Source organism: Rattus norvegicus, chromosome 8, assembly GCF_036323735.1.
Source record: "Rattus norvegicus strain BN/NHsdMcwi chromosome 8, GRCr8, whole genome shotgun sequence".
NCBI lineage: Eukaryota > Metazoa > Chordata > Mammalia > Rodentia > Muridae > Rattus > Rattus norvegicus.
Window position 1 is genome coordinate 104,437,087 of NC_086026.1, and position 27,169 is coordinate 104,464,255.

The 27,169-nt window shown below is 40.1% G+C and overlaps 1 protein-coding gene across 2 annotated transcripts in view; it reads left to right on the forward strand.

The window, feature by feature from the left end:
- Slc9a9 (solute carrier family 9 member A9) overlaps positions 1–27,169 on the forward strand; it is a 563,666-nt gene that overhangs the window by 324,808 nt on the left and 211,689 nt on the right. For both annotated transcript variants that reach the window (XM_063265800.1, NM_001271438.2), the window contains exons 10-11: positions 10,719–10,832; positions 12,184–12,295. In XM_063265800.1, coding sequence (XP_063121870.1) covers positions 10,719–10,832; positions 12,184–12,295 — 226 coding nt within the window. The remainder of the gene's footprint in view (positions 1–10,718; positions 10,833–12,183; positions 12,296–27,169) is intronic.

The following is a 27,169-nucleotide window of genomic DNA, read 5'->3' on the forward strand; positions in this document are numbered from 1 at the left end:
ATCTTCATCTGTCTCAGTCAGCTTCTGGTAGAGCCTCTCAGAAGACAGCCATGCTAGGGTCCTGTCTACAAGCACAATATAGCATCATTAATAATGTCAGGGTTTGGTGCCCACCCATAGGATGGATCCCAAGTTGGGATAGTCACTGGTCAGCCATTCCTTAAATCTCTGCTCCATTTTTGTCCTTGCATTTCTTTTAGATAGGAACAATTTTTAGTCATAAATTTTGAAGGTGGCTTGGTGTCCCCATGCCTCCTACATAACTACTGGAGGTGGTCTCCTCAGGTTCCATCTGCCCACTGTTGGGCATTCTGGCTAAGGTCACCCCCATTGAGTCCTGGCCCTTCCCCATCCTGGGTCTCTGGGGATTTCTAGAGGATTTTCCCACTCCATGCCCCAGCAACAACACATTTCCATTTATTTTCCTGGACATTTTGGCTTCTCTCCTCTCTCCCCCCCTCCCCAATACCTGATCCTGATCCTTCTCCTCCTCCCTCCCCTCTCCCACCTAGATCCCTTCTTTCCTCTGCCTCCCAAGATTGATTCTTTCCCCCTTCCAAGTGGGAGTAAAGAATCCTCACTCAGGCCTTCCTTCTTGTTAAACTTCTTATGGTCTGTGGGTCATATCATGGGTATTCTGCACTTTTTAGCTAATATCCACTTATCGGTGAGAACATACCTTGCATGTATTTTGGGTCTGGGTTACCTCACTCAGGATGATATTTTCTAGTTCCATCCATTTGTCTGCAAAGTTCATGATGTTCTTGTTTTAATTGCCAAATAGCATTCCATTGTTTCAATGAACTGCATTTTCTATATCCATTCTTCAGTTGAGGGACATCTCAGTTGCTTCTAGTTTCTGGCTATTATGAATAAGATAAGGAATTCATGGCACATACCTAAACATAATAAAAGTAATATACTGCAAACCAATAGCCAACATCAAATCAAATGAAGAGAGAGAAACTTGAAACAATCTCACTAAAATTGGAATCAAGACAAGCCACTCTCTCCCTATTTATTCAATATACAATGGTATAATTCTAATCAAGCAAATGAAAGATCTGTATGACAAGAACTTCAAGTCCCTGAAGAAAAAAGCTGAAGACCTAAGAATATGGAAAGATCTTCCATGCTCATGGATCAGTAGGATTAACATAGTGAAAATGGCCATCTTGCCAAAAACAATCTACAGATTCAATACAGTTCCCAGAAAAATTCCAACACAATTCTTTGCAGACCTGGAAAAAGCAATTCTCAACTTCCTATCCAAAAAAACAAAATAACTAGGATAGTCAAAACTATTCTGAACAATTAAAGAACTTCTGGGGGAGTCACCATTCCTGACCTCAAGCTGTACTACACAGAGCAATAGTGATAAAGTCCACACCGTATTGGTATGGAAACAACCAGTCAATCAACGGAATAGAATTGAAGACCCAAGAGTAAACCCACACACCTATGGACACTTGACCTTTGCAAAGAAGCCAAATCCATACAGTGGGGGGGAAAGGAAGCATCTTCAACAAATGGTGCTGGTCTAACTGGCAGTCTGCATGTAGAAGAATGCAAATTTGCCCATTATCACCCTGCACAAAGTTCAAGTTCAAGTGGATCGAGGACCTCAGCATAAAACCAGATACACTGAGTCTAATAAAAGAGAGAATGGGAAATAGCCTCAAATGCATTGGCACAGGGGGGTGTTTTCCTGAATAGAGCACAATGGCTCATGCTCTAAGATCAACAATTGATAAGTGGGACCCCTTGAAACCTAAAACATCTGAAAGGCAAAGGACATTGTCAATAGGACAAAATGGCAACCTACAGATTGGGAAAAAATCTTCACCAACCCTACATCTGATAGAGGACTAATATCCAAACTATATAAAGAAATATTTTCCTCTATATGAGTTGCCTTGGTCATAGTGTCTTTTCACAGTAATGAAACCTTAATTAAAATACTCAGTCAAAATGAATTTCAGTGCCTTTCTTTAGATAAGTACATGAAAATCATTAGATTCCCTCAAACAGTCCTAATCCAAAGTGATGTTGAGGAATTTGTGAATTTAAATTGATATTTGAATATCTGAGAAGCTAAATTAATATTTAAGTATTTGTCAAGTTAAATTACTATTTCTTAACTAGGTTATAGTGAGCTGTATAAAATTTCTCCACACAAATTGTGATAGGGTGATTGAATTTCATCCTTTGGAACAAATAGAAAAATGTCTGTGAGAATTAGTGACTAGTGTATTTCATAAAATAGGTGTCCCCTTAAGTTCTTAATAAGTATAAAGTAAATAGCTCTTGCTGATCTGCTTATCGTCTACTGAGTGTTCATGGAACATGGCTTGGTGAACAGATCTGTTGCTTGATGGACATCTCATGGCTGCCATGAGATTCCAGAGTATTGAAACATTTTGTCCTCTTAGCAGTTTTATTGTTTCCTGCCCTTGTTGGCACTGTCATCTTGCTTTTTCTCCCCTAAAGAACAGCTCTTCTAAGCATAGATTTCTTTTGACCTGGGTCGCCTCTAAAAATTTACCTACTGTGAATACATGCTGGCAAAATAAATATTGTTTATTATTTATATATAATAAGTTGATGAATAAAAAGTTAAGTTTTTCACTCGTCTTGAGTAGGAAGAATATAGATTAGAAGAGTTTTCTACACTGAATTATGGGTTGACTAGATTGAGATTTGTCGTTGATGTTAACATAACTGGCTTTGGGATGAAGCTTTATTATTTTTATTTGTTCACTAATTTTTACCTAAATTGGCCAGTAATTCCATTTCCTAAGTGAATGACTACCTGAGGCCAGACTCAGTCGATGAAGTTTTAATAGTCAAATTGGATTTGTCCGATGAGGGGCCCGTTGGAGAGTCCCTTTTGAAATATCTTTAGGAGGTTTTGCAAGTGAAACAAAATTGAATTCACCCACAGATTTTCATTAAGTGCCTCAAGAAGGAAATAATTACAATGCCTGTTCACTCAGACCACGATGTTACATGCTAGAGCTAGACAGAGGAGTTCTAATCAGTGCGGCCGCCTTGCTATTAAAGGGGCCTTTTTAAAATGCTAACTATCACAATGTAAAAAAAGCGAATCTATCAGAATGTCAGAGGTTTTTAAAAATTGATAAAAATGAATGTTGTCAGGAGTGTGGAGAGAAGGGTCCCTCTGCAGCATGAGCAGAGATGCAAATTGCCTCATTCTTTCTGAAGGGCAGGCTGGTGGGATGCTTAAAACGGAAAATTAATGTCTCTCCACTGACAGAGAGAGGCCCATGTCAGGAAATTTACCTGAGATGTAATCACTCACTAGGAAGAGAAGCCTGTGCAAAGATGCTCAGGGCAGCATTGTTTACAAGGGAAAAGATCTGAAAATAACCAGGTATCTGGTTAGCAATAGAATGAAGTCAAATTCGGTGGGAGGAGAGATTCAGACGGATGGTGTGCCACAATTAAGGATTGTGTAGCACCATCAAGTTCAGTTGAATGAAAAGAGGTTTTTTAAAATACTCTTGAGTCATCTGTACATGTAAAATTATCATTGAAGTTAGCTATACAAAATGTGCTCAGAATCATCCAATTTTAGATATATTGTCCTTATGTCATGCTTAGATGAATGGAAAGACCACTGAAACAGATGTTCTACAGAAGGATAAGTGCTATTGTGTTGCTGTGCCTTTGTCTACACTGGAAAAAAAAGCTTTTATAGAAAGTAGAGGGCTAAACAGTTATGAAAATGTCCTTAGGAACATGTCCAGAATATGGCCCTAAACATTTCCAAATCTAAGTTAATGGTGAAGATTAATCAAGATAGACAAGTGGGACAGTTTCCTAATGGTCACAGTTCAGGGAAAATGGGTGACCTACCCTGGATATGGTCAGTACCATCTTCTGAACTGGGATCCTAGATTGAAAAGAAATAACAAAATATAGGAGAGAACAAGCTGGGCATCAGTATTTCATCTTGCTCTCTGATTTCTGACATTAATAAAATGTGATTTCCCACTTCACAATCTTAGACATGACTTTCCACTGTGGTAGACTGCATTCCTTCAACTTACAAACCAAAATAAACTTGGTTTTCAAAGAAGAAGAAGAGAAAGAGGAAGAGAAAGAAAAAAGAACAAAGTACACTAGGAATAAACAAGGGTGCCTGCTAACTTCCTAGGAATACAAGAGACACAGGCTTGCAAAGCTAAAGGAAGAAAATGCTTGAAAAGAGATTTATCCTACTTTAATATGTTGGTTCTGATTCCATTTAATTTTTCGAACTATGAAAGTAATAGTTTCTTAGTAAAACTAAGCATTAAGGTAACTCTCCATAAAATATGTATGTATACATATGTGAGTACATTCCGATGGATACAAGTATATCATGTATTTCTTCAATTTCTTTCATTGCAAAACAAAATCCCCTGTAACATATATCATTATATGCACATATCATTAGTTAATCATGCTATTTACTTATTTGACAATCTTATGTTTACATAGGGAGGAATTTAATAATTTCACCCTACTACCCTTTCATTTTCTATTCCTCTTCTGCTGAAGCCATTCTTCTCTCTAAGAAACCAACCTCCAACTTTCACATCTTCTGGTGTTTCTTACATTTCTTTGTTTCTAAATCATTGCTAATATAAATAACCTTTATAATATTTCCTTGTTGAAAATTACATACAAAATCACAGATGACTTATTGAGTAACTCACAGTTGGGTTTGCCTTTTTAATAAACATTGCGTGTTCATCTGGAGTATGCTTGGGTATAACAAGCAAATCAGGAATCAGTTCATTATCATTGTCTTGCTCTGCATTGCGAAACAAGTTTAAAGAACTTAAGAATACTGAACACTAGAAGTAAATGGATAGGGATGGCTGCAGATACAGCGGTGAACAGCTAATGGTGATATAAGGCTAAGGGAAGCAAGCAATTCATTTCTTCTGTTTCCTTATGTTCTTTCTTTCTCCAAATTAGCCAGTTTGTGCTATACTGTATCCCATTAATGTCATCACACAAACACAACTCTTACCTCAAAAGGGATAAGGGACAGTTTATTCAAGAGTCAACTCTGTGTGATCAGGGACACAAATTTAGGTTATTCAAAATTCCATGTTCCAATATGGGAGCAGTTTCATGAAGTTTGTAAAACAGACAAAGAAATCTGAACACTTTTAAATATATTGCACAGGCAGCTTTGACAAAGAAATCTGATCTGTTGGCATCAGTTGCTATCTGATGACTCACCCTTTTGGTTAGTGAAAAGTATGGTTTTGTTAAATTAATTCATTTCAAATCATTTTAGTCTGTTAGTCATAGAATGCTGGGTCCAACAGAGAAATAGGCAAGGAATGGCTATTTATGGGACTTACAATAGCCCAAGATAAATTATAACTGGACTCTGAAACCTTAGCGTCCCAACATCTCCACATCCCTGAAGTTGTAATCAGTTTATCAGTCTTTGCAGATACAGCTTCAATCACCCCTTACAGACATAACTTCTACACAGAAACTCATACTTAAAAACCAGTCTTTTCCCTAATATGCTATAAAACAGAAATTTAAAACAGAAATAATAAATATGAAAGAAATTAATTCCTTGGGAGATAGGCACAATACAGATTAATCAACAGGGCTGGAGGTTCATGTTGAGAACATTCATCAAACTTGCCAGGAATAAAAATGTTTATCTAGAATGAAGATGAAAATAACCTATATTGGAGGGAATATATAATGATAATCACTGTAATATTAATAATACTATGGACAACTATATATCAATAAATATGAAAATGCAGATCATTGATATAAATAGGGACCCTGACTAATCACATTTGCATCTACTAGAATAGTAATGTATAATTTAAAATACTCCTACAGAGAAAACTATAGACGCAGAATTCTTCTAAGCATTTAGAGAAGAGTATGAGAATCTCATTTATGAGCTTAACCACATAAGAAATACTCTTGTGTGTCTTGTACAGATTTAACTACACAAGATATACATTCAACAGCCAATACAGTAGTATCAAATCAGATTCAGTAACATGTGGGGGTGAGAGGCGCATTCTAGCCAGTCAAGCTTTCCTGATGATGTACCAGAGTCCTTTGTATCATAGGACCAGCTTAGTAAATGTTCTGGTCATTTGTCAACTTGACACAAACTAGGGTCACCTAGGGAGAGGGAAGTTCTATTGAGGAATTACTTTCATTAAATATGCCTGCAGGCATGTCTGTGGGGCATTTTCTTGATTAATGATTGATGTGAGAAGGCCCAGCCCACTGTGGGTGGTGCCATCCATAGGCAGGTAGTCTTAGGTGGTATAAAAAAACATAGCAAAAACAGCACTCCTCCATTCTCCCTGAATCTGTTCCCGCCTCCAGGTTCCTGCCTTGGAATTTTGCTCTGATTTTCTTCAATAATGGACTGTGAGAGGGAAGTATAAGCCAAATTAAACTATTCTCTCCTCAAGTTGATGTTGTTCGTGCTTTATCACAGCAATAAAAGGCACTTATGAAAATCAATGCATTATTCTCTTGACTATTAAGTCTATTTCTAATATATAGAGAATTGAAGGAGAAACTTATACTGTGTATGCTGCTCTGAACTTGATAGAGAATTATTGTACATTGTCCCTTTGGGATAAGACACATAGCCTTAGTGCCATTTATATCCTATACTATATTAAAGGTCTTGACAATTGTAATGAAATAAACAAGTATAAAGGATAACAGATACACTTTAACTGACAAGGAAAAAATCAAACTTATTCATATTTGAAAGCAACATAGTTTTTAGAGTCTAAAATAATCTACCAATAAATTATATCAACTTAATAGGGCCCTAAATAAAATATCTTTTAAAAGGCAAATATATATATATACATACATATATATACATGCACCTGTATATGAATATAGCAAAAAACAATAAGAAAGTAAACTTAGAAATTTTATTGCTGTTTTTATAGCAGTAACAAATCATCAAATAGTTGTAAATATAAACAAAGATGCCCAAAATATTCATACATAAGTTATAAAGAGAAATTAAAAGTCAAAATAAAGATAAAGATAAAGAGTATTCATGGATGGATTCCAAGTTCCAAAACTAGAAAGTATATCCACAAAAATATAATAAAAGTCTATCCTTAATCTAAAAATTCAATGTAATTCCAACTAAAATATCATATTCTACCTTATTCAAATTGACAAGGCAATTCCTAAATTCAAATGTCAAGAGGTAAAAATGTGAATTCAAGAAACATAAAGGGAAGAAAAGAAAACCTAAGTGTTGGCAGGAGTCTAATGCACCTGGAACCACCATTGGGCATGTGAGTTGGGACCACCAGTTTGGAAGACGGCACGGCACTCTAGCCCAGTAATCCTTTAGCCAGGCAAATGTATCATAGCAAACCTCATCATACCTCCATACTGGAACAACACAAATGTCCACCTATACACATATAAATAAGATTATTAAATATTAATATAATTGAAAAATAACTTTCTGTGCAAAGTGAAGACATTCACAAATACTCTATCGAATAGTGGATGGTAAAGTGGACATATTGTCTAACTTGGTTCACATGAAACTGAAAAACAGAAAAAGACACTTGATTGGTAGCGGTCTAAGTTCTGGTAGCTCCCCTGAGGAAGGAAGCAGGACATGGAAAGGGAATGAATGACTGACTGTGGGTTCTGGCAATCTTTTTTTAAACTTTAAACTGTTGACATGTGGTTTATACGTCATATATAAGTTTTTAGATAATTAAGGATCAATAAAATTATTTTTACATATGTGAAATCGAGAAAATTTTGAACCACATAGAGCCTGGGAGAAGGCCAGCACCAAGGAATATTGTAATACATTATTGATCTATGTGACTTAAAAAGACTGTGGGAGTCACACAGAACAGGCAGTAGTGGAAACAAAGAAACAGGTCCCAGAATAAACAAGTCCAAGGCGTAAGTTTTGTGCCATGTATACGTACACAGATGCTTATAATGTGACGTGTTAGCTTTCAATAAGTTGAGTAGAAAAAAACCAAACTAAATTCAGCATTATCAAAAAGAAGAAATTCTGTCAAGCAAACACTTAAAGCCATAGATTCGAAGTAAAATGTACAGTAAAAGCTCCTGTCACATCACAGCTAACAGAAGGAATCGGCATGTCCCTCGTGCCTTGTTCTCTCTTGAAGATGAATGACAGCAGGCAAGAATAATAAACTTTCTTATTACCTTAAAAAGGGTCAGGAAGTTGACCTCATTCCTTTTAGAGTAGAAAGGCTCTTGATTGTTGCTTTGGAAGAAGTTTGATAAAAATGCTTAAATAGAATGACCAAGAGTTCAGCCTCTTAGCCTAGTGATCCCAGATGGCTGTGGGTGGCTTCTGCCAGCATCCTTCTGACTTCACCCAGTGGAAAGGTGGGCGTTGTCATCCCAGTTCTCCCTTCAAAGCCCTGTTGAATTGCCTTGGCTCCAAATATACCACACCCATTTTGAGCCAAATGGGATGTGTAGAGAAACGCATGGACCTGAGATGTTTGGTCCAGAATTCTATGCCCCACATCTAAGCTAGAGAGGCTCTAGATGCCATAGAGGATATGGAGAACGTAATACATTCCAGAGGAAAACTAGAGTGGCCATGCAGAAGAGGCTGGATGTATTCCTGGTCATAAAACGTCCTCTCTAAGGTAAAATACACTTGGAGTAAGTACAGGAGAGACATTTTAACTTTACCTTGACATTTGTATATCAGTGTTAAAAGCTAGAGTGCTTCTAAGTATTGGACATATTTCCACCCTCACCCCCTCCCCAAATTCAGATGTTGGACCCAGTGAGATGCTACTTGGAGGTAAAGGCTTTGGGACATAGTAGGGTCCTGATGGTGGGTTGCTCGTGATTTTCATCAGTGTCATTCTAAGAATAGACACAAGAAAGGGGGACTCTCCCATGGGAGCTTACCACAAGCAGGGGGAAGTGAGAAAAAGGAACCTTCATCAACTCAGCTGCCACTTTAGTCTTGTACATCTCCATCTCCAGAATTATGGGAGATAAATGCCTATTGTTTAGTCTAGGCAGACTGCATCATTTATTAGGGTATCTCACACCAATTAAAATGATAGCCAAATCTTGTTTTGGGGAAAAATAAAGGCATAATGAGGTAGCAAAAGGTTCTCCATCCTCTGTCTTCCCTAATCCTGTGCTTTAAGCTCTCAGGAGTCGTTTGAGTGACTGTGTTTGTTTCCATTCGCTGCCCTAGAGTGTGAGCAGAGTGCCCACAGGAATTGATGGCGGCTGCCACTGCAGAAAGACCATGCTGTTCCGAAGGAGCGGTGTCTTTTCTAATCCTCTCTTTCTATTACCGGTTTTAAATAATGTTTCTGACAAGATTCTGCTTCTTTTTCTGTCAACTGTCAGTGAACATGTATTGGGCATTATTTGTGGGGCTGTAAATACATTATGTGAAAAAATAATGAGTCCTTACAAAGTCAGGAGCAATGCCTCGAGAGACGTTTACCTACATGATTTATGTAGGTCCAGGAATGAAGTTTCAGAAACTTCCAAGTGGAAAGCCTAGACCATAAACTAAAGTCTGTGCCAGATCAGACTTTGGCATAGCCCCTGGACACATTTCCCTTTCGCTTTTAATATAGAAGTTAGAAAATGCTTTTTTATGTTCAACTTAAATTGTTTAGTTAATGGTCTAAGAATAACTCTTGGGAGCACCCCTCAGCATAACACTCCACTCTTCCGACCGAATTTGATGTATCTATTGTGCTCTTGCTTCAGAAGCTCATCCCTGGGATTAATCATCCCCGTTACTAGCTAGAAATTGTAGACATTTAATGGATATACCTACATCAGTCAATTTAATGAGTCTCATTGTCTAAGGGTGGAAATAAGCTAATCACTCTAATGTTAAAATATAATTGATGTTCATGCTCATTCCGAGTTTTCCAAGTTTGTCTCTCCTGCCTGCTTGAAGGGGCTAGTTTAGTTTAAGCTCCTTTGTTTGAGATATATATTGATATTGATATATACATCAATTCTCTTTTTTGTATCACAGCCCTGATTCATTCATATTCTCTCTCTCTCTCTCTCTCTCTCTCTCTCTCTATCTATCTATCTATCTATCTCTATCTCTCTCTATCTCTCTCTCTCTCTGTCCTGGAACTCAAGTGCATCTACAAGTTAAGGTTTAGGCAGTCTAAACAACCTTAAGGTCATTTGCAATAGCACAGCTTGAGCAAGCCACTTGACTTCCATTTCCTTAACAGGGAAAATTGGGAATCTTGTGTCATCAGAGAAGGAATTGTTCTGTGAAGGGGTTGGGGATTTAGCTCAGTGGTAGAGCACTTGCCTAGCAAGCTCAAGGCCCTGGGTTCGGTCCCCAGCTCTGAAAAAAGAAAGAAAGAAAGAAAGAAAGAGGGTGAGGAATTGTTCTGTGAAAAGATATGGCTGGTTGATACCACCTGAACTCTATTTGGAAACCTGACAGTTGAAAATAATACAATGTTGACCTGGCTATAGTAGAAGTCACTAGGCAAAGGACCAGGTAAGTCCAGTGTCCTAAGAGCAGGAGCCCAAGGTCAAAGTGGTGGCTTATGTGCAGGAGGATGGTCCAGTCATGAAAGCGGTAATAAACGAGCTGTACACTCATCTGAGTGGTAATCAGTGGCTTTCCGTCTCTGTTTTGTTTTCAGCTGTTTGAATTTATGAACTTCCTGGCTGAGAACGTCATCTTCTGCTACATGGGCCTGGCTCTGTTCACCTTTCAGAATCACATTTTCAATGCTCTTTTTATACTCGGAGCCTTTGTATCCTTTGAAGAAAACTAATAGAAAATGTTCCAACCTTATTCCTAGTAGCACTTTGAAGACATCATAGATGTTAACATGACTGCCATGCTTTCAACATCAGAAGCATTATGCCTGTGTAAGTTTATTGCCAACAAATAACACCTTTTGACACTGTGGAGTTAGCTCAGCTGGTAAAGTATTTGCCTTACAAGCATGCAAACCACAGTTTGATCCCCGGAACCTACAAAAACAAAAACAAAAAACAAACAAAAAAAATAAAAAAGAAGTCCATGTGAAACGTGCTCGTTAGCCCAATTCTGGAGAGGTAGAGACATACAAGTCTCTAGGACTTGCTGGCTTTCCTGGCTACTAGAACAGACAAAAATCTGGACCCCACTTTAAATATAGAGGGAGCTCCTTCTGGAGGGCTGGACTCAAAGGTATTCATTCCCATGACAGCATGTGTCCGGCTAAAGGGACACTGAACAATTCCTAAGACAAGCCTGGCGCTATTGTCCACCTCCCTGAAAAACTGGGATGATGCCTCCCCTGCCCCCCGGGGTCACTGGCAGATGATCTTAACTTCCGGGGAGCTTGCCATCTCTCCATTCCTGCTGTTGCCGTAAACTTGGTGTCAATCTCTCATCTCCGGATTCTACCAAACTCCCAAATTTCATCCCAACGTAGATCATAGAGAGAAGGAAGCTGTCTCACTCCAAGTCTTTTCACCCTGTCCAGGCCAAGCCAGATCAAACACACCACCAAGGAGGGAGTAAAGACAAAGTAAAGCACAGGAGGAGGCTTACGGCTCTTCAGCCGATGTTCGCTTAGAAGACTCGGGTTTTTTACGGAAGTGTCTTGAAGTAGCAGTTGTGTCATAGATGTTGACAGTCAGCTCCTCTCGAAATTAAATCCACTAAATGGAAAGGGTAAGCAAGCTTGCTAGGAACAGGCACGGGAACTGATGGGAACTGAGATGGAAACCATCAGCAGAAATGTTTCTGTTCTTTCCAAACTGCTGCTGGGGAGGGTAACACCATAGCGTTGGGGCGTCGCTGCCGCGCGGCTCCCAACAGAAGCCAGGAGTCAGTCACCAGCGACATGAATGTGATGAGAAAATTTACTCATTGAAATGGCAGTGCAGAACCAACTTTCAGCCAAGCATATGTTCAAAGGAAGGCAGGATTTTATGTCCTTCTGGGGAAGAATTGACATTGAACGATGGATCTGGGGAGCGAGTCAGACATAGATGAGTTGTGGTGTTTATCCTTGTTTTCTGGGTCATATCATAGAGAAGCATATGGATACGTATCTGAGCTTGCTCGCTCAGCCCCTCGACTGCCGTGTTTTCCTCAATCTGTCCCAACAGCTAGCAATTTTTGTCGCCAGGGCCTGCAACATTTACCCCCTCTCCTTCCTCCTGAATCTGGGCAGAAAGCAGAAGATTCCCTGGAACTTCCAGCACATGATGATGTTTTCAGGTACGTGAAGTCACCATGCATCCATTCTGCCGCTCTCCCACCTCTGCCCGGCACAGAGAGCCATGGGGGACTTGCAGAAAACTCGAGCTTGCTTGCTTGACCCTTGGAACCAACCAACCCCGTACTTGTCCCTCAGTGCTGAGTGACAGGAGTCAGTAGGAAAGGTAAAGGGAATTTGCTGGCGTGACTTTGAATGTCTGACCGGAAATGAGCCTCAGTTGAATGTTGACTTTCCTCTGACCTCTCAGAGCAATTTCCATACTGAGGAATTTAATTACCATCTTCTCAATTGCCTGCCCCAGTATACGGTGTTGAATGGTTCCATCTTTCTCCCTAAGCCTTTGCCTTCCATGCAAGGCTCCAGGAATTTCCCATGGTTACCACAGAAGCTAATCAGATCCATGTAGGCTCAGTTATTAGTTGGAAAAACATGTTAATTGCATGCCAGCAGGTGCCCAGGAGTAGTTATAGGCTCTGTCTGATGAAAGCACAGGTCTCCTCTCCCAGGTAGTACATGTTCTCCCTGCTAAGACATGGATGGCGGCTCTTTTCCAGAAGAAAATATAGCAATTTCGCTATTCTGACCACTTCGCTATTCTGAGAGATTATAGTTGCTTTCTATTTAATTATCTTTCCCTGATTGGAGAGAGAATTCAGACTCAGCTTCTATGTGTCTATATACTTACAATATACTTAGAGCAGTTCATTAATGGGTCCACAGCATTCAAATGAAAAAAAACAAAACAACTTTCCATCGGAACAGTACCAAAACATTTGGGGCACATAGGGAAATATGAAAAAAGTGAGAGAAACCAACATTTATTGACATATTTTGTTTGCTACTTATAATTTACCAGTCCCAGGAGGCTAATGTTGTTTTATGCTTATGATCTCTAACAGCTTAAGTAATTGAGCCAAGAACAAAAGCATTTACAAATACAGACTTCACCTCAATGCTAACCAAGTGTTTTGAAATTCACATTTTAGACATTATTTTATCTTTTGAATGTATGGGGGTGTTTTATCTGCATGGATGTCTGTACCCCAAATGTGTGCTTAGTGCCTTTGGAGGGTAGAAGCGAATATCCGATCCCCTGGAACTGGAGTCATAGTGAGCTGCCACAAGAGTGCTGGGAATTGTACCCATATCCTCTAGAAGAACAACCAGTGCTCTTGACCACTGAGTCATCTCTCCAGTCCCCAAGTTCAAATTCTTTAATGGTAGTCCTGGGAGTAGTAGGCTTGTTCCTTCCTCAATTCTGTGCTGTCCTGGCCCACAGAGCACTCTGGTGTGGCTCTCAGGTTTGGCTCTCAGGTTTGGAATGAGTTGTCTTAGCAAATACAGACACATGGACATCCAAGGTTAAAGCTTATCCCTTGTAGGGCTCAGACAGGGCTTCCCAATGCTTCTCCATATGCTATGATAAAAAAGTCATAAGTGACAAGTCAACAGTGATCTGTGGGCTTAATGCAACATTGAACCCTGACAGTGGTTGACTTCTCTTATGGGAAAGTAAAGGTAACTTGAATCACTTAAAACCTGGAGGCCAGCACTGGGGTGTGAAGTTTCCCACCAAAACATCTGTGGATTTTTTATTGGCAGCTTGTTGAGAAAGCTTGGCATTTTATTTCAAGCATTGTTTTACTTGACAAAGATGTTTTAATAATAACTCAGGATTATAAACATGTATGCAAATGCTCTACCCAGATGACCACCTGGTTTGATGGTTTCTTCGAGATTTGGCAATGTCTAAATTTGCTTAGCTATATGATAACTGCTGCCAGAAAAGCAAACAAGCAAAAAGAAAACTTAGTAGAGGCCAAAAATATGGTATATTCCAGACAAGGGCTTAGGAAAGGTCTATAATTTGATGACATGTTTATGATATTTTAACACTGTCTTCAACAATTTCACATATGCATGTAATAAATTTTTGGTTATTCCTACCCTCCACTGCTCTCCAGGATCCCTTTCCCCTTCTGCTAAAACCCTTTCTATTTCTAACAAGGTCTCCCTACTACTTTCGTATCTTTTCTTTATTTTTTTAATGACCCAAGAAGTTTAATTATGGTTGCTTTCATGAGCCTAAGTGGAGGGAAATTTACTGGAACATGGGAAGTTTATCAGTGGTACATTCCCAACAGTCATTAGCAGTCCATAGTCCTTCATTTCATTCGGAGAGGGCTGAGGAATTGAATGAACTCCTTGGAATGGGGGTCTATTGAACCCATACTTGGAAAAATGGTGGTAGAGCCAGTGTTATGCATACCTTGTGCAAGTAATCACAACAAACATGAATTCGTGTATGTAACAGCCCTGTCATGTCCAGAAGACACACTGTACTTTCTCCCATCTGCTTCCTCTTGCAATCTTTCTGCTTTCTCTTCCACAGTGTTCCCGAGCACGAAGGGATTGGTTTGAGTCACTCCCTTACTGCCAGTTATTCTTGGCACTCTAAGCAGTTGAGTCTGTGCAGTAACTGCAGCTCACTGTCCAAAGAAGTTTCTCTGACCAGGGCTAACAGCAAGCCTAATGTCTGGATATAAAGAAGGTAGTTTGATAACCATGTCCATTTAGCAAATCAATAACATTAGGTTACCCACTAGAGTTTATGCCTGCTGCAGCCATAGACTATAGGTTAACAGTGTCGGGTATGCATTCCTTCCTGTGTGGTGGGCTGCAAATCCAATAGCAAAGTGGTTGGTTGTTTCCTGACAGTCATGCCATTATTGCCCTGGTGAGCACATCTTGCCTGTCAGTTGGTTATTGTAGTTCATGGGGCCTACAGCTGGGTAGGACTGTTGCTGACTTTCTCCCACGGTGTAATACATCCTAGCACAGTGAGATATAGCCAGCAGAGAGGGGGCTCCCAGATCTACCCCACTTGACTTCTCTATGTCAATAACCTAAGTGCAGCATTGTCTGAAATTTTATTATCTACTGCTGGTGGAAAACAAAGAATTACAATATCCTTTATTAAGTCTGTCAGTCTTCTGAGGCTCCCTTGAGCAGACAACTCATCATGCGGAGGGATCTCAAGGTTGGTAGTGGGCTTGTTATTTAATAACCTTCAGCTCCTAGGGGAAGTTGTACATCTATTTAAACCATGGGATGGAGTGGGGAACGGAGTTTTAAATGCTCCCTTTTCAAAAAGCGAAGCAAGGCTTCTCAATCCCCCAATAGGGTTGATGTTCTTGCTTTTATTCATGGAAATGCTTGATTAGCTCACCACCACCCACAAAGATTAGCAAACCCAATCTTCAGGAGATTTACCGAATGTGATCCTGAGGTCCGGAGAAGGCTATGAGCTATCTTCTGCACCAAGACAGGACAGCCTATGTCACCTGCCGAGCAGTAAGTGAAATGAATCCGAGTAACATAGAGATTAATTTACTGCTACATATTTTTACTAATAACTTTTTTAAAACTGCATAATATTCACAGTATTGCTTGGTATAGTAGAAAAATCCTTTATTAAACAGGTGCCCCCCCTTTTTAAACATTTTTCAATATTATGTATGAAATGTATGCTGTGTGATGAGCTCACTGAGGTCACACAGCAGAAGTGACATTTTGCCTTCCCAAAGCCTTTGAAACACGTAGCTGGGCAAGGCAGGCAGCTTTTGTCTTTCAGTTGTTATTTTGTTTCATTTGTCCCTCTAATTTTCTATTGTGAATGCACAGTGTAAACCTTATGATCTTAAGTGCACAGTTCCTAAACTGTGTTATGATCACCACCCATAGCCACACTCCTTTCATCTTGTAAAATGGAAATTCTATGCATTGAACAACAGCTCCTCATCCCCTCGGAGCCCCAAGAAACTACCATAGAACTTTCTGCTTCCATGGTTTTGACTACTGTGGGTTCCTCATTTAAGTGAAAGCCTGCCATTGTGTCCTTTTGTGCCTGCATTGCCATAGTGTTCTCAGGTTTGTCAATGTTGTAGAATAATATAGGGTTTCCTTCCTTTTGAGGATGAATGATAGTCCCTTATGCATGTGTATAAATATTACATATTGCTTATCCAATCATCTGTCACTCTTGGGTTTCGTTTTTATCTTTTAGATATTATGAATAAACTTGCTATGAATACGAGTGCACAAATTTCTTTAAAGCCTTACTGACAATTTTGACTATATATCCAGAAGTAGAATTGCTAAATTATATGGCAATTTACCTGCTAATTGCTGAGGAAATGCCATCGCGCCTTCCATAGTAGCACTTCCACTGTAGTGTTTCACAGTGCCACCAAGAGTACTGTGTCCCAGTCTCTCCATGCTCTCCCAGCACCTGTTTACTTGTCCTTTGTGGAAGCTGTGCTCTCAGTACAAGGTAGTAGCATACTGTTTTGATTTGTGTCTCCTTGCTCAGTAGTGATATGTTGAGGTTTTTTTTTTTTTTCACTAACACACTGTCCATCCATCTTTTTACTCATCTTAAAACAAGTCTTGTCTTTTGGTCAAAATATTTCCAATGTTCTGTCTCCTAAATACTGATGCTCTCATAAGATAGAGAATTTGGGAATGTTCTCTCCTGCTCCATTTGTTTCTGTTTTACTAGGCTTATATCGTATTTTGATACACAGTAGCTTTGACTTTTGATACACAGCAGTTTTAAAAGTTTGCATGAAGTCTGAGTTATCTGATATTTACTTTGTGTTCTCTGTGCCTTTGGTGTTATACCAGAGAAACCGTTGCCAAATCTGATGTTGCAAAAACTGTGCCTGTATTCTCCAAAGCATGTTACAGTTCTAGGCTTCGCTTGGTTGTTGGTACATTTTGTATATATGTAATTGGGGAGTACAACTTCATTTTTTTTGCACCTGGATATCCAGTTGTCCCACTATCATTTGTCCAAAACTGTACTTGCATTTTGACTGATCTTGGCAGTTTTGTCAAAAATATTTGACCATCTATGTGAAAGTTTTATTGTCAGGTTAATTTTTTTTAATCCCACATGTTTGTCTTTTGCCTGCACTATACTGTTGAGATGAATGGGGGAAGGGTGTGTGTATGCACCTGTGTGTGTGTGTGTATGTGTGTGTGCATTTGCGTGTGGGAGGGGTGAGTGTGGGTGTGTAGGCTGTAGGACAACAAGGCTGTTATTTCTCAAGCAACACCAACCACTTTTTACCATATCTCTCACTAGCCTGGAACTCACCCACTAAGTGAGCCCCAGCAACCACCCATCTCTATCCCCAGCATTGAGTTCTCGAGTGCACTCTCCCTTCCCCAGGTCATCTTTTTAACGTGGCTCCGGGAACTAAACTCTGGCCTCATGCTCCTCAGCCATTACTGAAGTTGTTCAAGCCATTATTGAAGGGTTTCTTTCTTTTATTGTTTTGTACGTTTTACAAACATGGAAGCTTCAGTCCTCTTCTTTTGTTCTACCTCCCCCACCCCAGGAATATTTCCGTTATGGAAGGTGGAGGAGGCCTGTTGAGATTCCATATGAATTTTCTAGTTTTGCAAACAAAATAGCCACTTGAGGTTTTGATAAACATCAAATTAGGTAGTACTGATATTGGAAAAAATACTAACTAGTATAGCATTTCATGAACATGGGAAGTATTTCCATTTATCTCTAATTTTAATTTATGTCACCATTTTATGACTTTAGTCTTGTTACCTTGGTTTACACCTAAGCATTTTTTCTTTTTATGCTATTGTAGATGGAATTACCTTTATAATTCCCTTTCAGATTTTTTTATTGTTAGTTTATTAAAATTCTTCTGATGTTTGTGCATTTATTTTGCATCTTTCAACTTTGCTGAATTCATTTGTTAACTGTAATAGCTTTGTGGGTGTGGAATCCATAGAATTTTCTACATATAAACTCTTCTCTCATCTGGGAACAGAAATTGCTTTACTTCATTTCCAACATGGATAACTTTATTCCTTTTACCTCATTATTTGTTCTGGCTAGATTTCCAGTACTGCCCTGAGTAGAATTAATGAGAGTGAGCGAGCACCCTTTGATTTCTTCTGAACATGCAGAAGGAACTTCCTCCACTGAGTATAATATCTGATCTCATTTTATCACACCCAGCTTTTACTATGTTGAATGATTTTCTTCTACTTTTAGTTTGCTTAGCATTTTCTAGTTATGAAATGCTGACGAGGGGCTAACTAAATGGCTCCGTGGGTAAAGGTGCTTACTAGCAAGTCTGATGACATGAGTTCTATTCCTGACATTCCTGAAAATTGTTTTATGATATGCAGACACACACACACACACACACACACACACACACACGAGTGTATGCACACACTAAGGGAATAAAATAAAATGATACTTTAAAAAGAAAGCCACTAAACTGGTCAAGTACTTTTCCTACATAAATTGCAGTCATCATGTGATTCCCTCTGCACTCTGTTGATATAGTTTGCCGTTATTTGCAGTGTTGAGCCATCTTTTTGTCTACGAATGAATCTCACTAGGGCATGGTGAAGAATTATCTTAATGTGTGGTATTAAATTTGAGTTGGAGTTCTGTCTTTCAGTAGTCGTAAGGTCTATCATTCCACTAACTTTATAGTGGAGTCTTTGCCTGGCTTTGGTCTGAGAGCAGTGTCTTTAGAATGAGCTAAAGAGGGTTTCATCTTCCTCAGTTTCTTTAGAGGAGTTTATAGGACAAGTGTTTTCTTTAATGCTTCATAGAATTCACCCACAAAGCCACCAGGGCCTGCAGTTTTCTTTCTGGGGAGATTCTTAGTAATGCTTCTGTCTTCTAACAGTTGTAGACGTGTGCAGATTTTCTGTTCACCATCAGTCTTGATGAGGGCTGTGTTTCTACCAGTTTATTCATTGCATTTAATTATACACAGAACTTACTCACAATTCATACATTTCTAGATGGATGATAATGTTCATCCATCACTTTTTGATTTTTGCATTTGGATTTCCTTTCATTTCTTTGTACATTTAGCTTAAGGATTATGAACTTGGCTGATCTTTTCAAAGAACCAACTTCAGATTACATTCATTTCCTTATATTATCTCTATCCTCTATTTCACTTATCTGTTCCTAAACTTATTTATTTCCTTTTATCTGGTAGTTTATTGCTTTTTTTCTAGTTCTTTAAATCACAAGGTTTGGTTGTTGGGTGGTTTGATCAAGATCTTTCTTGCATTAATGAACTAATAGCTACTCATTTCCACCGTCATTTCATGTGTCTTGAAGATCTTCCTGCATATTTTAATTCTCAGGCATCTTGTTTTATTTTCTACCTCTTCTTCTGATGTTTATTTAATTTATCTGTCGCCTGTATGCTTGTATGAATATATGTTATGTGTGTACAAGTATTCAAAGAGGCAAAGGGGTGTCGGATCCTTTAGTCCTGGAGTTACAGTCAATTATGTGCTATGCTGGGAACTGCATTGGGATCCTCTGGAAGAGCAGCAAGTGTTTTAGCCACTAAGCATCTCTCTAGCCTTTCAGCCTCTGAACTTCCCACTGAGCAGTCTGCAGACCAGATTAGCAAATATTATCAAAAATAATGTCAAAATAAAGACTATCGAAAACTCTGTGTATGGTAAATCATGGAGTTCAGCCTTTAAGACACCACCTACCTCCCTTATTGTGTATGTATTTGTCTTATATTATTGTGTTAGTTTTATTATAAAAACTAAATACAGTCTCTTTCCAGTGTTTATATGTTGAGGTTCCCCTTAGTTCATTGGGTTTCTCAGATACTTATATTCATATCTTTTATCAAACACATTATTCCTTCAAATATGCTCTTTGACCTTTCCCTCTTCTCCTACGTGTCTGCTCGATGATAGTCCTGCAGGCTCTCTGTACTCTCCTACCTGTTCCCTCCCTTTCCCACAGTCTCCAGAGCATCCTTTACTCTCTCAGCGCTCTTCCACAAGCTCAAATCTGCCTTGGAGCCCTGCAGTGAATTTATAGAACCGTCAGTGTGCTTCCCATCTCCCAAAGGTTTCTTGATTCCTTTGTGTCTTCCACCTCCTTATTATTCACACTCTGCTCACGCGCTGTGATGGTTTGAATGGGAAATGGCCTCTGGAGGCTTGCCATTTCAGTACTTGGTTCCTAATTGGTACTGCTGCTTGGGGAAGTTTGGGGAGGTTCAGGGTGCCAGGGGAAGCTGTCACTGAGAAGGTGCTTTGAGATTACAGTTTCACCCTACTTCCCATGTGATCTCTCTGGTCCGAGATGTGAGGCCTCCTGCTCCCGTCTCCATGCGTGCCAATTGCTGTCATGTTTCCCCACCATGATGGACTCTTATCCTTCTAGAACTCTAAGCCAAACTAAACATTCTTACTTAAATTGTCTTGGTCCTGGTGTTTTATCGCGACAACAGCAAAGTAACTAATGCATACACCGTTTTTTGGACTCTTTCCTTTTATTCCTTTGCTTTGGAGTCTTTTAAAGGTAGTTTTTCAGTTACTGTTAATACAATCTTCTATCAGGTCTTTTCTGTTGATTTCTCTTGCAAATAGCTGGCAAAAGTGAGAGTCGGCTTCTTTTTATTGTGGTTGGAGATGAAACATTTTAATCCGATATTATGGTAACTTCAGAAAACATATATGCCCCCTGTGGTCTTTGAATATGCTTGCCCAGGGATATGTGGCCTTGTTGGAGTAGGTGTGACTTTGTTGGAAGAAGTGTGTCACTGTGGGGGTGGGCTTTCAGGCCCTCCTCCTAGTTGCCTAAGAAACAGTCCTCTCCTGGCTGCAGTCAGATGAAGATGTAGAACTCTCAGCTCCTTCTCCAGCACCACACTGCCATGCTTCCTGCCATGATGATAATGGACTGAACCTCTGTAAGCCATCCACAGTCAGATGTTGTCCTAATTTAAGAATTGCCTTGGTCATGGTGTCTCCTCAGAACAATGGAACCCCAAACTAAGACACCCCTCTGCCCTGTTTTCTTTCTTTTGTTATTGTTGTTTAGATTTGTTCGTTTGATGAAATTTAAATTTATATTTATTTTAACTTCAATAGACTGTATTTATGTAAAGGACCAACCTTAGCTATAAGAGTTTTGGGCCCTTCTAAGCTTGTGGATTTCTCTGGGCTCCTACAACCACTTTCTAATTTCTCTTCAATGTGCCATTTTTTTTCCAGTGCCCTAATAGTTAATGTATGGTTTCCAAATTAGAAAAAGAGAAAAACAAAATCTCCAGGAACTCATTTCAACCAAAAGACCAGGGGCTTGCCACACTGAGCAGAGGTGTGTCAGGCTCTGTTTGTATCCCACACTCAGGACCGGTAACTGGTTACCAGAGCACAAGTCCACCACGTCACTTGCCTACTGGTTCCTTCCAGCTGTCCGTGGGCAGCTTCAGCATCTCACATGTCCCTACCTGCTCTTTGATAGGCAGCTGTTTCTATGCTATCCTAAGATGCTCTTGTTGCTATGATAGAAACAATGACCAAAAGCAGCATAGGAAGGAAAAGGTTTATTTGGTTTACATGTCCCTGTCCCAGTTCATCCCTGAGGGAGGCAAGACAAGACCAGGGCCTAGAGGCAAGAACTGACACAGAGACCGTGGAAGAATGCTGCTTAGTGATTTGCTCTTCTGTACTTGCTCATCCTACTTTCTTTTTTTTTTTTTTTTTGGTTCTTTTTTCGGAGCTGGGGACCGAACCCAGGGCCTTGCGCTTCCTAGGTAAGCGCTCTACCACTGAGCTAAATTCCCAGCCCCTCATCCTACTTTCTTATATATCCCAAGACCACTTGCCCTGGAGTGGCACCACACACGATGCCCCCCATCACTCATTCACTAAGAAAATGCACCAAAGAGAACATGTCTTCCTTTCAATTCGGTGGAGGGATTTTCTCAACTGAAATTCCCTCTTTTTTATGTGACCTTGGCTTGTGTTATGTGACCTTGGCTTAGTTCTAATGAGTATGGCTACCAAGAGGGGGAAAAAAGGTCAGACATAAACATAATTCATTATCTGAAGCTTCCAACTCTAAAGATCCAGGAGCAGTTACATAGAATGCATCCCACCAGTATAACTGTTGTTTAGATGAAGGAACACGTTCCCATTTTTTCTACCCTACATCTTCCCAGAATCTCTCTATTAGAACATGTAGAGAGTCAGCACAAAGTTGTGCATCCTGCTTACAATCTCACAACCAATTATAGAAGTAATTCTAAATTGAACCCAGCTCTCTTGATTTTGAATTTAGAATCTTTCTTGTCTATGGGATGCTACCTGATATGTATCCTCACGAACATAAGTTAAAACTGTGCTTTTCCTTAAAGCAAACCAACCCCAGCATGTGTGGCATGTCCCTTCGGTAAACTCCAACTTTATATAGTTCACAAAATGCTACGCACATGTGTGGGCCCTTCCCACCTACAGGCTGAGGCTTCATGGTGTCTCCACTGGTGAGCACCACACACAAAGTGATGTTTCCCTAAAGAAAATATAACACCCTCGACTTTCAACAATAGCTAGTCTGTTACAGAGCTAAGGGTGAGATTGGAGAATTGGATTTGGAAGAGAGGAGAGAGAGTGGAGATCTGAAGCCTATCCACCCACTTCTCTGGCCTACTTTCCTCTCTGGCAGGCACGGCTGGCAAGTTCTCCAAGAATGCCTGCTGGCATTGCAGGCTAGGATAACATAATAAGTGGGGAATATATGGTCAGAAAAGGGAGGGGGGAGAAGTCACAGCAGGTGGTCTGCTACAAAATTGGGGGTGAGTCCAGGGGCTTAGATTTTGTGTATACGAGATAGGTTAGCCTATCAGCTTCCCTGACTAGTGTGGCTTGCAGGTCCCAAAGGAATGTCTGCTGGCGGCAGGAGCTAGTGTAGCGGGATGAGTTGCAGAGAAGGTTGGAGGAAAAGATCTGTGTGATCAGTTGGAGATGGAGGCAGAAGGGAAGAAGCCACAGCAGGTGGTCTGCCACAGAGTCCGGTGAGCATGGGGCATTGGATTTGGAGGAGAGAAGAGGGGAGGTGAAGATCTGAAGTTAGCCTGCCTGCTTCCCTGACTGGAGTCATAACATCATTTTTACATTTGGTCATCCAGATATTCTCTCAGCACATATTCGTCAGTCAGTGTATGTTCGAAGGTGGGTGTTCAGGTAAACAAAGACAAAGGTGCCTTTGAGAGAGACATTTGCCCTGACTTAGCTCACTAAGTCCATACACTTCAGACTCAAATGTCAATCAAATAGAAACCTTAGCTTTTTGCCTCAGTCAATGGTCCCTACCATTTGATAAATCCCTGTTTATCCACCCTCACCATTTGCCCACCTTTCGGCATTAGACAGAAAGGAAAACGAAAACATTTAAAGCAGAAATGAGTCTTACTGGACTTAAGCTTTACTTTCCCCCTGGATATCATGTTCAGATGCTGGGAAAGCCCTGACAGAGAGTCCTGGTTGTATAAATATACTCACATAGTTTGTGTTCATTGTTATCGAAAAGAGCCAAGTACAAGCTTTAGGCTCCATAAAACCTTGCCAGACCTACCTCCAAATGTGCATGGAGGGTCAGTGATTTAAGAGCTCTGGTTGCTTTTTCAGAGGATTTGGGTTCAGTTCCCAGCACCCACATGCTAACTTTCAACTGTTCCTAACTCTAGAGTCAAGGGATCTGAAGGTTTCTCCTGGTCTCCACAGACACCATGCAAACATGCGACATACAGACAAAACATGTAGATGACCTGGTAATGTTTTTAAGTGAAACATTCATTGTTCACGGATGATCCAGATGACCCACAAACTGCACTCACATACATAACCTCTGCCTCCGTCCCTTGCCTCCGGAACAATTCAACCAACAAAACAACAGAAAGCCTGAAGACTGAATTCCTCAATTAACCAGCCCCTAGGCAAGTACTTTAGTGTGTATACACAAAGCCTTGGAACAGTAAAGTGGTTTATGGACTGTGATCAGCAGGTGAGGAATCTGGACCCCAGGGTTTGGCTTCTCTGTCTTAAGGAGTCATCAATGATGACAATTCTGTTGGTAATTTAAATGCTGTTAAAGAGTCAATCAAAGAGATACAGTTAATCCTGAGACACAGCTACAACTTTCTTTAAATTCAAGGCCAGCAGGTCGGAACTTCTCTGGCGTATCCTGTGATGTGCAGCAGAAAGGACACAAGCCTTCGATCCTAAGTACAACCCTCGTAATGCCCCATTGAACAACCCTACCCCAGCTCTCAGATCCCTTGAAACCAAAGAGGCTGCGCTCTGTGGTTTAAATTACAGGAGGAGATGTGTTTCACACAAATTAGCTTCCCTATTGATGTGGCACATATTACAAAGATCAGTCTTCTTGTTTTAATTTAAATCCATGTGCTGCAATTTTTATTTAATTTAAAACTAAATAAGATCCAGGAGCTGATAGGAGGAGGGAAAGTGCCTAATGGAGCCCTGGCAGCCTTCTAGGAACCACTGACTTGGGAACTGTGAACTCCCAGACTGAGGAGTTTCCATGCAGAGATGCTCTACTTATCTGACTGGGAGGAAGGCTAGGGAAGTGTGGTTGTAGAAGACAGGGGCGTGTCAAAGAGCACCTTTCCTTGAATTCATCGCCTCTTGGTATACGCTTGGAAGCAGACATGGAGTCCACGATGTAGCCTCACACCAAAACCAAGATGAGTTTTAACCAGGGGAACGGGACCACTTTGCAGATTTACATGAAAATTCACCCCTGAGTTCATCATCGAGATTTGCTGCTTCCCCCTTGGTTGTGTAACAGCCAGCACTCTTGCTAATATAGAGTGGAGCGCTGTGTACTTCGGATTAGGGTCAATGGAAGTGCCAGTGCAGAGCTAGAGGCCATCTTTCCCTGTGTCATTTTGTCAAACAATTGTCTTATATCTGAACGTTTAAGATTCTAGCACAGAAGTATCCATATCTAGAAGAAGCCAGCTAAGCAGACGCCACAATATCTTACAGAATCAGCTAACTCTCAGCGCACGGTTTCAGGGGATTGAGTCTCTGGTCACTTGGTGCCACACATTTCTGGAGAGCATCGTAGTGGCAGGAGACTGTGGCAGGGACTATTCTTTACTTCCTTGGTTGACTGGACACAGACAGTACCTACAAGAGTAACCAAAGGTTTGTCCATATGGACTTTCCTACCTTCCAAAGCTAGGTCTCAGTTCCTAAAACATCCACAGCCTTCCAAAGTAGCATGAGCCGCTGAGGACAGTGTTCAAACCAAGACCTACCTGTAGGAAACATTTCCCATTCAAAATAAAGCAGAAGGAATAAAACTAAATGTGAAGCATGAAGAGGCTCATGGGATCAGCAGTCTCTGTAATCTTTCATACACTAATGAAACTCTGTTAAGATGACTTAGTGCATCCCAGTCATCAGCCACTCTCTAAAAGGGACACTTTCATGCTCTCTTAATCCTGAATACCTGTGCTAGTATCCTATCTCTGTGACCTGAATGAATGAATGAATGAATAATTAATCAATTAATTAATCAATTAATATTAATATTAATAAATCAATAAACAACCCTAAAAAATAAGAAAATGATGGTTAGCTTTAATTCCCAATTTGACATAACCTAGGGAAGAAGGTCTCAATGAGGGAATGTTTACTTGGGGTAAGTCTGTGGGCCTGTCTCTGAGGGTTATCTTTATGTGGTAAAACCTGGCCCACTGTGGGTAGCACCATCCCCTAGGTTGGGGGTTCTGAACTATATTAAGAGTGGAGGAATCACAGGCAAGCAAGCGAGAAAGCCAGCATGTATGTCTTCATTTCTTTCTATTTTTGACTATGGATGTAATATGATCAGCTACCTCAGTCTCCTGAGGCTGTGACTTCTTGCAAACTATAACATGGGGTTGTGAGGTGAAATAAACCCCCTTTCCCATAAAGTTCTCTTTTTGCCTTACCACAGCAAGAGAAGTGAACCTAGAATAGAGAACAAGGACTTAACTTGCTCACAGTTTTCAGGGTTTCTGTCAATGATCACTTTCCAGTGTGGCTTCTACCTCCATGATAAAGCAGAACATTGTGGTGGGAACATAAAATAGACCCTCTTATCTCATGACAGATAGAAGGCATGAAAGAGATGGAAAAATGGCAAGGATTAAACACCTTCCAAGGCCATACTCCTTCTAACTGGACCTCATCTCCCACCAATTCCCAATAATGCCATCAAATTATGAATCTATCCATGTACAGTTGGAGCCCTTTGATTCTTTCTGTCACTATTCAATGACTGGATCCACTAGCTAAAAACCGGCCTTCAATAGATGAACCTTCTAAAGACCATGTCATGTCTAAACCATACCAATACCCAAAGTATTGAAACTTTGTCAACCAAGAAACTCGGCATTCCCTGAGAGTTATGATGCTGACTTTCATCTACATTCTGACAGAGTCTCCAGGTAATTTAGTGTATGTTTAGATTTGAGAAGAATGTTCCCAAAAGTCACTACAATTCATGGCTTCTTTTCTGAGACTATCTCTTCCATTTATTCCTCCCATGTCATTGTGTTAATGTGAGCAGGGATATCTAGTCTGGACCACATGCATTCCAGAATAGCTGTGAATGCATTGTAACACATTTTTAGATGATAATGTCATGTCAAAAGATTGGACTTTTCTGACATCCCCTCTTAGGTACCCCCACTTGTCATCTGATCAGCAGCACAGCATTGTTTATTTAGTTGCTGAATGTCTTCCAATTTATTCATGCTTCTAGTTCATCTTTCTTCTAATCCACATTACTCCTTATTAATTCCATTGATTATTCAGACCTCAACTTGGACTTTTCCTGTTAGAAGACTTTACAATAACTTGAGTTTGAGTTGATATCCTTCTTAACCTCTTTCTATGCCCCCTCCAATGGTATTCCTTCCTAGAAGTCATTATGTTGTACCATGGTTGTCAGTCTGTCTACCTGTATCTCCTCT